The 12189-nt window shown below is 41.8% G+C and overlaps 1 protein-coding gene across 3 annotated transcripts in view; it reads left to right on the plus strand.

Annotated features, from left to right (window-relative positions):
• ACTN1 (actinin alpha 1) overlaps positions 1 to 10349 on the plus strand; it is an 86056-nt gene extending 75707 nt beyond the window's left edge. The window contains exons 15-22 of one of the 3 annotated variants that reach the window (XM_030239815.2): positions 972 to 1154; positions 1532 to 1666; positions 2492 to 2671; positions 3576 to 3722; positions 5266 to 5346; positions 5896 to 5961; positions 7444 to 7602; positions 9457 to 10349. In XM_030239815.2, the coding sequence (XP_030095675.1) occupies positions 972 to 1154; positions 1532 to 1666; positions 2492 to 2671; positions 3576 to 3722; positions 5266 to 5346; positions 5896 to 5961; positions 7444 to 7602; positions 9457 to 9615 (1110 nt within the window). In that variant the 3' untranslated portion in view covers positions 9616 to 10349. The remainder of the gene's footprint in view (positions 1 to 971; positions 1155 to 1531; positions 1667 to 2491; positions 2672 to 3575; positions 3723 to 5265; positions 5347 to 5895; positions 5962 to 7443; positions 7603 to 9456) is intronic. The other 2 variants (XM_030239813.2, XM_030239814.2) reach the window with 2 other exon arrangements.
• The last annotated feature ends 1840 nt before the right edge of the window (positions 10350 to 12189 follow it).

Raw genomic sequence — 12189 nt, forward strand, 5'->3', positions numbered from 1 at the left:
TTTACATCTCTATGGCCACTACAGCAGCTGCAAAGCAATGAGTCACCGTGTAGGGGAGGAATTTTACAGAAAGTAGTTAACAGTGTGTGTTGTGAGAGAGAGCAGTCAATCACAATGACGTGGTTTACTTTCATTCCTTCTTCTGTCTACACTGTTCCCTTGCTTATCCCTGCACACACCTCTATTTCCCATGCATTTTCCTGCCTCTCTCCCTAGACTTGATCTTCTAGGTTTCTGGGATGAAGTACTTTAAAGGCCTGTAGAAGCACTGGGAGATGAGCCAGGAGCAGCTGGCTTGTCAGCTGGCTACAAACTACCAGCAAGAACGCCCCAACCTTCAGTCCTTGGAGCATGGCCTGGGCACCGCAGCGAGACAGGGAGCAGGAAGGGCCTGTTGTGGTCAGGGAGAAGGAGCTGTTTTCCAGCAGCAGGAGCATGTGATACCTGTGCAAGTTTGTAGTTAGCTGAAAGACCTTCACCTGGCTCTAACTGACTCTGATGAAATTGAATCTGACCCTCAGTACTTACCTGGAGTTACTTTGGGTGTAGAAATAGTGTATACCTAGTGGGAAAAGAGCATATAGTGCGTTCAAACTAGTGAGACTTTTTTTTAATAGTAATTCTAGTAGTCAGATTTTCTTCCCCAAAGAAGAAAGAGGCTAACAAGCAGTCACTGAGCAGTGTTGGAGACACTGCTAAATTATAGCCATTATTATTCCTTTTTGGTATGTGATCTCTTCACTGGTCAACATGGGACAGAAAGAGAGGGAAAACAAGACTTCATATAATTTATCTACTTAGAACAGCCCATTTTGTGATAGTGAGAGAACCTGAAAAGTGTATTAGAGTAGCCTGCATTGTGTCCTGGGAATATGTTAGCTTTTGCAGTCACTTCAGGATTACGTTTGCTGAAGAGGCAGTTTCATAAGTAATGTTCTCACCCTTCCTTTGCTGCTGCCTTCCTTCTGCAGGGATTGACCACAGCTCATGAGCAGTTCAAAGCCACATTGCCAGATGCAGACAAGGAGCGACAAGCCATCCTGGGAATACACAATGAAGTCTCAAAGATTGTCCAGACATACCATGTCAACATGGCAGGAACGAATCCTTACACTACAATCACCCCACATGAGATCAACGGCAAATGGGAACATGTGAGTTCTTTCCAGCCTTGTAGGGTAGTGGGGGACAGTGTCACTACTCAACCACTGTGGGCCCAGAAAATGGATTAATTACTCTGCAGTTTACCCTCTCATGCTTACTGCTGAGTTTAGTGGGGTTTTGTCATTTGGTTTTGACTCAACTTTACTTGGAATGTGGAAGACAATACTTGGTACAATTGCCTAAGGCACAGACCCCCTTTTACATGCTAATTTTATATGAAAGTTGCTTGCCCACTGTGACTTAAACCATATGACTGCTTGTATTCAGTGCAAACACCCACTCCTCCCTCCCTTGTGGCAACTTCTGCATTTCCTGTGCATGTGCCTTTGTGTGTCTAAACTGCACACTGAGTTACTCTCTGTTGTAGGTGCGGCAGCTGGTTCCCAGAAGGGATCAAGCCCTGATGGAAGAACATGCTCGCCAGCAGCAAAATGAACGACTTCGTAAACAGTTTGGTGCACAGGCCAATGTCATTGGACCCTGGATCCAAACCAAGATGGAGGTAGGGCTTTGCAATTTTGGAATACTATTTTCCTCTCTGATCTTCACTGATACTCTTATTCATGATCTCTCTTGACCACTGTCACAGCCATTCTTTCTTCAAGTTACAGCAAGAGAAACATCATAGAAAATATGAAGAATCCCAAGATTGATATTGGTTACTGAGGCACTTGTACTTTTCTTCCTCTAAATCGAGTACCAGGAAAAAAGCATTACTTAAGATGGGGAGCACTGGTGTTTTAAGATTTGTGTTTATATGCAACAAATTCAAAATCCTAGATCAGAGACAGTTTGTGCAATTGCTTGCACAGCAATGGTCTTGATACATGTGACTAAGTAAATACAATTAATACATCAAACTTCTGCAGAGGAGACATTTTTAAGGAAGATCTCTCTTTAGGTAAGATTTGAGTTAAAGTCATTGGAGTTGATAAAATGTAAAAATACGAAGCTATTACTGATGGCATGAGCTGGAAAGAAGAGAGCAGTAACAGAAATGTCTCTATGAAGAACTAACTTAGTGGCAGACTGTACACCAGAAAAAGATCTGGCTTGGTAGATTATTGGCTTATGGACTGCAGTTGCCCTTTCTCATGTATCCTTGTATTAGACACATCTTATGTGATTCACCTCACTTGAAAAATGTTCAGCGTTGTGCTAAATTTTTTGCTGACACTGTCTCAGCTCCTGTGAAGTAACTGCTCCATGAGATTATTTTTTTTGAATCATCATGCTGTGTGAGAGTGAAATTGCTGCAATAAATGTCAGGCATGTTGGGGCTTGTCCTTTCAGTGGAGTCTTAACTCCTTTGGCTTTGCTTATGCAGGAGATTGGCCGCATTTCAATAGAGATGCACGGGACCCTGGAGGACCAGCTCAACCACTTGCGGCAGTACGAGAAAAGCATTGTGAATTACAAACCAAAGATTGACCAGCTGGAAGGAGACCACCAGCTGATCCAGGAAGCGCTTATCTTTGACAACAAGCACACCAACTACACCATGGAGGTAAATGTTCTGGCAGCAACTAGACAGCCTCATCTGCTGTGGCCAGTTAGCGTCAGCCACATATAGCTCTGGCAATGTGCTGCGGTTCTCAGGAAAACGGAGAGCTTGATAGTATGGCCAAGCGTGCAATGACATGTCACGGAATTTCATTTTTGCCTTAGTGTACTTCATGCCAACCCATTCCAATGTACTTCCAAATATAGACAACAGAAACAACCTGAATAAGATCCCACAATGTTGGTTGAAAAATTGACAAGTCTCGTTTCTCCTGCCACCTGATTGTGTTAGCTGGGATTAGAAAGGGAAGTGCTGATGATTTTGAGCTGCCACTACCAGGCAGAAGAAAAAGTTCAACAGAAGTTTTTTTTAAAGTCAGACACTGGCTTCCTGTTGATAACGTGAGGCTTCTTGGGAGCAATCTGAGTTCAACTGAACACAGACAGGCTTTGAAACTTGTTTTTTGATTTCTGGCCGTTTCTGTTAAGCAACAGCAGAAGCAGGGGAGCACCAGTGTCTTCCAAGCGCCGTGCTTTATTCAGTTTCTTGGTAAGGAGAGTCTTCTGCTTAAGTAAGTCCTAGAAGCACTGGGCTTGCCTCTCATTTGTGTTAAAGGCCTCCAATATGTTGCTTTGACCAGGCAAAGGAATTTTGCAATAGGACCAAGTTTTTTTTTTAAGAAAGAAAGATCAGAAATTGGCCTCTTCAGTATGGGGTTTTTTCAGTTAAAATTTAGATTTTAAACACCTGCAGATTAGAAGGAGTATTTTCTGAGAAAATGTACACCGGGGACTGCCTTGCATACCGGGATCGTTTAATTTGCAATAAGTAGCACATCTGATCCAGTGGCCTCAGAAGCAGAAGAGCAACTTCTTAATTTCGGTATTGTGCTGACCTCTTTTGCTAGCATATCCGTGTGGGCTGGGAGCAGTTACTAACAACAATTGCTAGAACCATCAACGAAGTGGAAAACCAGATCCTGACCCGAGATGCCAAAGGAATCAGCCAGGAACAGATGAATGAGTTCCGGGCTTCTTTCAACCACTTTGACAGGGTAAGTCAGTGCTGACTGCAGCTACAAGCTTCCATGTAGACTGCACAGTGCAACAAAAAACAAGCAGTCACTGTGATAAAACGGGCTCACAGAAGATGTTTCATTCTTAAAAATGCCACTCCTGTGGATCACTCATTTCTGTGAAGACTGCCAAGTGACTGTTAGCCTGGGAGAGGTATGTCTTCATAGGAAGCTGCAAAATTTCCCAGTAAAGCCAGAATATGGAGAGGTTTGAAGGCTTTTTTAGGCAATTAGACTTTTATCCATTCCTCTCCAGTGGGCAACTTATTATTTGGTTTATAAAATTCTTGGGACCATCTGTTCCCCACTCTTCTATACCATCTCTGCTATATCAGAGGACAGCCTGACCTCAGAGATTGGCAATGCTTTTAAATTGCTGAACACTGGCTATTTCAGCCCTTCTCTAGCTGTCTAAGAAAAATAAACCATGGGTTCTTTTCTTAGGAGAGGGACCCATGAAGTCCTGTAGATTTTATATTTTGACCTTCATATCATTTGCTCCTTCTTTCACAACAGTCTGAATGTTAATGCAGACAGACAGGGATTTCCCACTTTCAACTATTTGATTATGAAGGCTTAACACTGACTTAAAAAACTGTGTTTTCTTGAAGAAAGTCACTTGAAATTGGCCCCATCATCCTGTCTGTAGCTTCCTTGATCTAGCCAGAGGTGGTGGCAGCAGGCAGGGGCTCTTCAGTGCTTTTCTGAGCTAAAATTCTGCAGGATGGATGGGGATTTTTAGTTCTTGTAGTAGCTTGTGTTGTATTTGAGGGGTACATCCAAACACTGGGGGAGCGGGCAATGAGCAAAGGGAGGAGCAGCTGCCAAGCTGTGTTGTGCTGCACTGTACATCTGTGCTGCTGGCAGAACTGAGCACTTGAAATAGCTTTGCCAGTCAAAGCTCCACCTCCTGTGCAGGTCTCATAAATACAGCCATAATGCTGCTCCCCTGAGCTTCAGCTGGTTTTCTTTGTCTGTTCCTGGGATGCCCTGACAGCTAAGCTTTCTTGGGTGTGTTGCCAAACATACCTGCCCTCACCTACTCCTTTAGTGGAACTTTTGACTATAAGATTAAGGCAATGCTTCCCACTGCCTCTGCCTGCTTACCTGCACTCTGGGTTACTAGTGAAACACAGGGCTTCTGACACTGGATAACAAGCAGTGATGCAAGTAATTCACTTGGGAGATTGAGATCTTGAGGCTTCTGAGCATCAGCTGTTTTTGTCATTCAAATGCTCTAAACATGGGATGAGCTCTCTGAGAAGGAACTGTTCCAAGAGCATTTTTAGCACATCCTGAAATGTCATTGTGATATCTAATGTTGTGCACTTTTTATTTTTCTTCCCTGTCTTTCAATCTGCATGTCATTCTTTCTGTTCCTCTCTCCTCACCCACTGCATGGTGCACCTGTTCATTGTCCTTTCACCTCCCTTGGATCTCCTCTATGTGTCCCTTCCTTCCGCCCCACACCGTCACCGCACTGGCACTGCATGTCCTGCTGCCTGGCACACCGCATAACCAGGACCACTCCGGCACACTTGGCCCTGAGGAATTCAAAGCCTGTCTCATCAGCTTGGGTTACGATATTGGAAACGATGCACAGGTACTGAAAGCTAGTGGTGAACACAGCCAGATATTAAACTGTGAAAAAATAACAGGTTTTTTCCTTTCTTTTCTTGTTTGTCTTAATCCATCTGTTGTTGTTGTTCTTGTGTTTGGCTATTATATACATCACTTTTCTATACTACTTCCTCTCTAAATGCATTTTGGTATCTATTCCTTTTTAACTCTTTAAATTTTGTCTTGAGAAAATTCTTTTTATGTCTTCAAACTGTTCTGTTTACTTCTGTGTCACTTAAAACTCCTTTCATTGTCCATTCCTCAATCTGTCTTGCTTAATATTTTCTTGCCCTTTTTTTCATAACCACTATGTTTCTTGTATATAAACTATTCCATGTCCAAAACCACCTTTGCTTCTTCATGGTTTCACAAACTACCTTTCCTCTGTTAATTTAATTGTCCTGTAAATCCTCCTTCTATCTTCTCCCCCCTGAAACTCATTCTTTATAACATCTCCTGTGGGTTCATTTCTCCCTGGACTGGTCTCCCTTTTCTCTTTTGGCTTTTTCCATCTTTGCGTCATTCTCTGTAGAAGAAGACTGGTATGATGGATTGTGAAGATTTCCGAGCCTGCCTTATCTCCATGGGTTACAATATGGTAATGTAGAGCCCTCTGTCACTCCTATTCAAAGTGATTCTGTAGGCACCTTCAAAAATACAGGGAGAATGTGTAGTGAATCAAGGTAAATATAGCCTTATTTTCCAGAATTACCAGCAATGTTAAATCTAGTCTTGGTTTTACATATAAAACTCTTGTCTCGTAGCTCTAACCAAAGGTGCAAAAACGGAAATAATTGTCTAATTCGTGTATGTTTCAAATTAAAATTGTATTTATCAAACTGTGTAGCTACTAGTGGAAGAAACAGTAAGCTTCCTCATATTGGTGCCTGCTCTCTGCATAGCACACACAACCTCCCCAGCCCTGAATATCAGTTGAAATCATTAGGAAGGATACATGACCTCACTTATGAATGCACTCAGAATGCTGCTTCTCTCATTCCTGCCATTTGTTTCACATCTCCTTTCCTGGACATGTAAGTTCAAGTTCCAGTCATTCTCCCTGTAGCTTTTTCCTCACCAGGATACCTGAATATTCAGAACAGTAATGTCGCACCTTGCGAGGCATAATAGCTAATAGGAAGAGCTTCACCAAAGACTGATGCTCATCAAAGGGCAGGAGAAGAGCCCAGTGCAGACATATTCATCTGCACTCTTGGTGTCTTTGCTCCTGATATCAGGCAAAACAGTGTTTATTCATCTTACTCATCAGCCCAGTGTAAAGGCAAACTCTTTGCATTTACACTGGGCTGGGTGTAGTGTGCCAAGACTGTAACATTTGACTGGGTATCTTAATGTTCTGAAAGTGTTAGGAGAGCCTGTTCCCAGGAGAAGATTCTGTTCTGCTCTTCCCTCCTCCTTACCTGGGGAGGAGGGAATCCCAGAGATGAGAACAGATGACCTTTGGTTTAAATGAAGAAAGAAATGAAAAAAAAATACACTACAAGGTTTTGGTTTCTGTAGCAAAACTTCTCTGTAGGATCTTTCCTGTAGAGACTGTTTCCCTGGGCCACTCCAGGTATGCAAGTCCTTCTTTGCAAAGCCTGCCTATTAAAGATGAGTACAATACTATGAAATATCCCAGAGATATTTCTTCTATTCTGTCAGCTAAAAAAACTGTAGAAGTTCTCTTTTAAGTAAATGAAAGTAAAAGGATTCAAGGAGTATATATATATTCAAGGATATCCTCAAATACTGCTACAGACATCTAGCACATGTATAGAGAAATTTGGGTCTTCCTCTGAAGTCAGTTGGTATTGTTCCCCAGTAGGAGCATTGTCCTAGAGCTGGATGTTATCCTCAGGCATAGCTGGCAATGTTTTATTCCAGAGGACAAGTGCGTAGGAAGCATCTGTACAACAGCAAGCTAAAAAAAAAATCCTGACTAAAAAAAACACCCAGAGGTGTTTTCAATTTGGCTTTGTTTTCTAGCCTGTGAGATGAGCTGCTGAACGGTTCCTCCTCACTTTGGTAGCACTGCTGCCTAAGTCCCCAGGCTGACATGACTCTCTTGCCTCTCCAGGGAGAGGCAGAGTTTGCCCGCATCATGAGCATCGTCGACCCGAACCGTTTGGGTGTAGTGACCTTCCAGGCCTTCATCGACTTCATGTCCCGGGAGACGGCAGATACAGATACTGCTGACCAGGTTATGGCTTCCTTCAAGATCCTGGCTGGAGACAAGGTCAGGCTCCACACCTTGGTTTCCTGTATCTGCTTAAATTCTGCTTTCTTTGGTCTCTGAGAGAAAGTGTCAAGGGAAGCACTCTGCTATGGGAGGGTGTTTTCACAGGAGCATTCTGTAGTGCTGGAGGAGTGCAAGGTTAAAGTGTGGGTTAATGAGCAGCCTCCTAAGGCACTCAAAGGTCTTGCTCAGCTGTCAGTCAGAACTTTGCAGCCCACTCTTGCTTCAAAATTTTAATTAAAAGCTTGGTCGCTATTTGTTATTTTAAAATTAACAAGTTCAACAGATGGTTTTTGATTAGTCCTGAAAACTGTTCATTACTGACAGCTAAAACTGGGATAATATTGGGTAATTAACTGGGTAAACTTGGGATAATATTTCCCAGATCTACATGTCACTATCAGTTGTTACAGAATCAATAGATTTTCATTGAGGACATTCATTCAATAGACTTTCATTGAGGATATGCTGTATCTGCAGGGGGGACATCTTTTAACCATTGAAGTTGGTTGAATATAGGAAAACTCAGGGTGATATGAAAAGTGTTAATTTTTGGAATTTACATCATCAAGGGAAGCAGCTGATAAAATATGTAATATTATTTTTCTTATATAACAATGCCCGCTAATCTTTTACATAACTGAACAAATAATATGTACATGTAATATTAATGTATCTCTTTATTTGCTAGTGATTTCAGTTATCTCACATGAAATGCTGGATACCATTTCACAGATTGTAATGAGTTATCCTTAAATCCAATACTGGTTTCCATTTTTGACTAAGAATCTCTTTTTAATCATCATCTAGAAACCCATGATACCTGTCCTTTAGACCTGACCAAAGCCAGTTCTATTGTCTTTTGAGGCCAGAAAATTCCATGTTACTCAAATAAGCTAACCACTGAATAAATAGGTACTTTGAGATGCAGTATTACTTATTAACTTGGTTAGTCTGTACAGTATGTTACATATACTTGTCAGTGTTTTAACATGCTCTGGTAACATGAATTAATATTTCATTATGAAGAAAAGTCCCTCATACCCCAGTCATTAAAGTGAAAGGGAAAAAGAAATTATAAGAAGTCAGAGAACAGAGAGGGATGGTGTGAAACCTGAGCCGTTGCTGAGACAGACTGGAAGTGGCCGTGAGTCAGTTAGCTAAAGACAACATAGTGATTATGATTAGCAAACAGGCAACTACTGTTACCTCCTGCCTGGAGAGAGGCTGAGGTAGCTAAGCTCGGTGCAGTGAGTCTCCAGAAGCTGAATTTACATAAGTTTTGCTTGCTTATTAAAAATGTCTCCAGTGAAAAGACTGTTGCTGGTACTGTGGAAGCAATACAAAGTGTTTGCTTGTCTGCTGCTTGCATTAGTTTACTAGTTAGAACTAGTGTGGATTGGCCCCTTCCCTTTCTCTGAAGGGAGGGAATGGAAGAGCACAAGCAGCTGTTACCGCCTGCTGGTGAGCAACAGCATCCAAATTAAATTTCTGGTTCCTCCCATCTACTTTCAGCAGGACCACCTTTGTCAGCAGGAAGGCACAGTCTTAACACTAACAACTTGCCTGACTTATCTTCCAGGTCCTTCTTTAGCTGCACCAGCATGTCTCATGCAAAACCAAGATTCACTGTAAAAACCATTTGCTTGTCCTAACAGTAGGGAAGGGAGTGCATGTCCTCCCAGGGTGTAAGTGCAGAGAGCTCCCTGTGTGGGTGTACAGCACAGGTCTGGTTGTTGGGTCCCTAGCCCTGCGTGTTGCCTGCTGCCCTGGTGCAACAGGGGGTGGTTGCCCCTCAGGGGAAAGTCAGTTTCCAGAAAGTAACAATTGCCTTATCCTTTGTTCTCATTGCAGAACTACATCACTGTGGATGAACTGCGGCGGGAGCTGCCTCCTGACCAGGCTGAATATTGCATTGCTAGGATGGCACCCTACACTGGCCGTGATGCTGTACCCGGTGCCCTGGACTACATGTCCTTCTCCACAGCACTCTACGGCGAAAGTGACCTTTAACTTTCTTCTGTCGCACCACACGCTCCCTCCCCTCTCCCCCGTCCAACACGCCCTATTTTCTCTTTGCAAAGCAACCTCTGCTCCGCTCTTTTTTGTGTTTTCCTGTTTTGCTTCAGATACCAGATCACATTTTTAAGTGGGGGGGAGGACATTGACACGGGACCGCCTACCTTGCCCTTGAAATAACAGTTTACAAAATTATTTTGTGCAAAAAAGTTACGTTTTAAAAAGAACAGACATATTTTATTATAGAAAAAGGTATTTTTCTCCACCAGATTGAAACTTAAAAAGAAAATGTTAAAATATCGCACCAAATATTTTTTGTTGTGACATAGGAAGTCAAGCACAATGTTACATTCCATCCTTTCCAAAAAGAACCAAACTATGGCAAAACTCCACTTGTTCTGTTAACTATTACATTTGCGTATGTCTCTCTCATCACTTTTATCTTGGGAGGGGGGAAGGCACACAAGTGCATGTGTTTGCTGGTTCACTCATTTCATGAAAATATTTTATGATAAACTTTTGAAATTGCTGTGTTTTCTAGGGAAAAAATAATGTACACAGCTCATGTTTTCATATTTAATTAAAAAATACAATACGCCTCCTATGTTTATCAGTGCACAACTTTTTTTGTTGCTGAGAGTTGTCTGGTTTCAGAACATGAAGCTTGAGAGTTGATAACTTTGATATTGCTTGTCACAAATCATATTAAAAACTTCTTGTGATAACAACTCTAGACTTTATTCATTTGTATAGTAAAATAGTTTAATCCTATTTAGTTAAACATGATAAGGAGAATCCAAAATTAATGGTTTTAATTGAAGTTACACTACATTTAAAGGTATATTCTCAGCCCCATAGCCTTTTCATTCTTGCTGAATAATGTTGAAATTTTCACAGCTTGATCACCACTTTAAATTCCCTAATACACCCGTATCTTTAGAAGCACTATTCTTGTTACTCCTTAAAAACCAGCACTGAATTTGTTACTAGAGCTGTACAAACAGCCACTGTATCTTAAGCCATCCATGAAAAATTCATCTACTGTTCCATGCTCAATATTGAACATCTGACTGATTTTGATCCCACATCTTCTGACATCATAGATTCCTCCAGGGGTCGTCTCTCTATTGGACATACAAAAGAAAGCAGCCTTCAGGACAACTCCTGTGGGAGTTTTATTGAGTCATAAAGTAACACATGCATGCATGTGTTCAGAAATTGACAAAGGGAAGCAGCTAATCCCTTCCAGCCATCTCATATTACAAGTGCATTTCCTGCCCTCCCACAACTTTCTTAGGAAACACAGGGTTAGGAGCAATAACATTAAAATAACATTACTGCTTCATGACATGTTTCAAGTGTTTTATAGGTATAAGCACATACCTCTGTCTCTAGTCCCAAAGGCAGATTTTATTTTGACGTAATGACTGCAGGAATGGTGGATTTGAGGGCAGATTCACCAAGAGCTCCTTGGTGCCATCGTCCCCTGTTCCCCAGGGCAGAGCTGAGTCCTGAGGAAGGTATCATGCAAGGTTGGGTTCAGCATACCTACCTGAGGAAGGTATTATACAAGCTGGGTTGGGGTTCAGCACAGCTTTCTGGTTTATTCCTGACCTTCAGTAGGACACAAAAAAAATTACAGCAGCACATTGTGATGTATCCCAGCATGACAGTATCTATCTACTGTATGTGGAGAGGGGATGCTAATGTCTGCTACCACACCTGTTTCCAGCATACACCAAGATCTGCATTCTTCTGCAGGCTGGATAATGTTTACAGGGGACATGGAAATTAATGCTATTTAGCTTCATACATAGACACAGTTTGTCTTCAAAGCAGACGCTCTGCAACTTAGCTATAATCGTGTTGTTAATGAGGGCTGGAATTGAGCTGAAGCCTCCTGTGTTGAAACCCATGATTGGAACTGAGAAGCCTGGAGGGGTTGATATGAATTATCAGTAATGTAGGACTTGGAGCCACAGCATCATTTAATCCGCTTGATTTTCAGCTATGTCGCTACTATGTTGCTGCAAATGGGACTGTCCTCTTCAAAGGTATGGTATACTGATTCCCATTGCCTTGTTTTAAAGTATATAGCATAGTACTCATCTATTGAAAGCTGAAACAGCAGAGAGGATGACTAGAGGCCTGAACAGATAATTGATTCTGAAGTTTGCCTCTGAATATCCATTGCCCTTGCTTTGGTAACCCTCTTTCCTCTTCCTCAGTAGCTTCCCTGTCCTTGGTTTGCTGCACCTAAAATGGACATTTGCACTGTCAAACAAAATTATTTTAAAAAAAAATTGTCTCTGTAGGTTGTACCCGCTCCCAGAAGATGTAATGATATTTTAATAAAATTTTATTTATGTATTTAAACAATAAAACTAGGGTGGAGGAGAATGGGAATATCTGTTGGGCTATTAAATGACCACTGTCTGTAGAAAAGATCCATGTTATTTTGAAAAATGGGTAGTAAAGAGCATAGCTGCCCCTTGGGCCATCACTTTGGGCCCAGGTCTATCACTGCTCTGAGAATGAAGCCAAATTATGTTGAATGATCCTGGTGAC

The sequence above is a fragment of the Serinus canaria genome, chromosome 5 (genome assembly GCF_022539315.1).
Source record: "Serinus canaria isolate serCan28SL12 chromosome 5, serCan2020, whole genome shotgun sequence".
Classification (NCBI taxonomy): Eukaryota; Metazoa; Chordata; class Aves; order Passeriformes; family Fringillidae; genus Serinus; species Serinus canaria.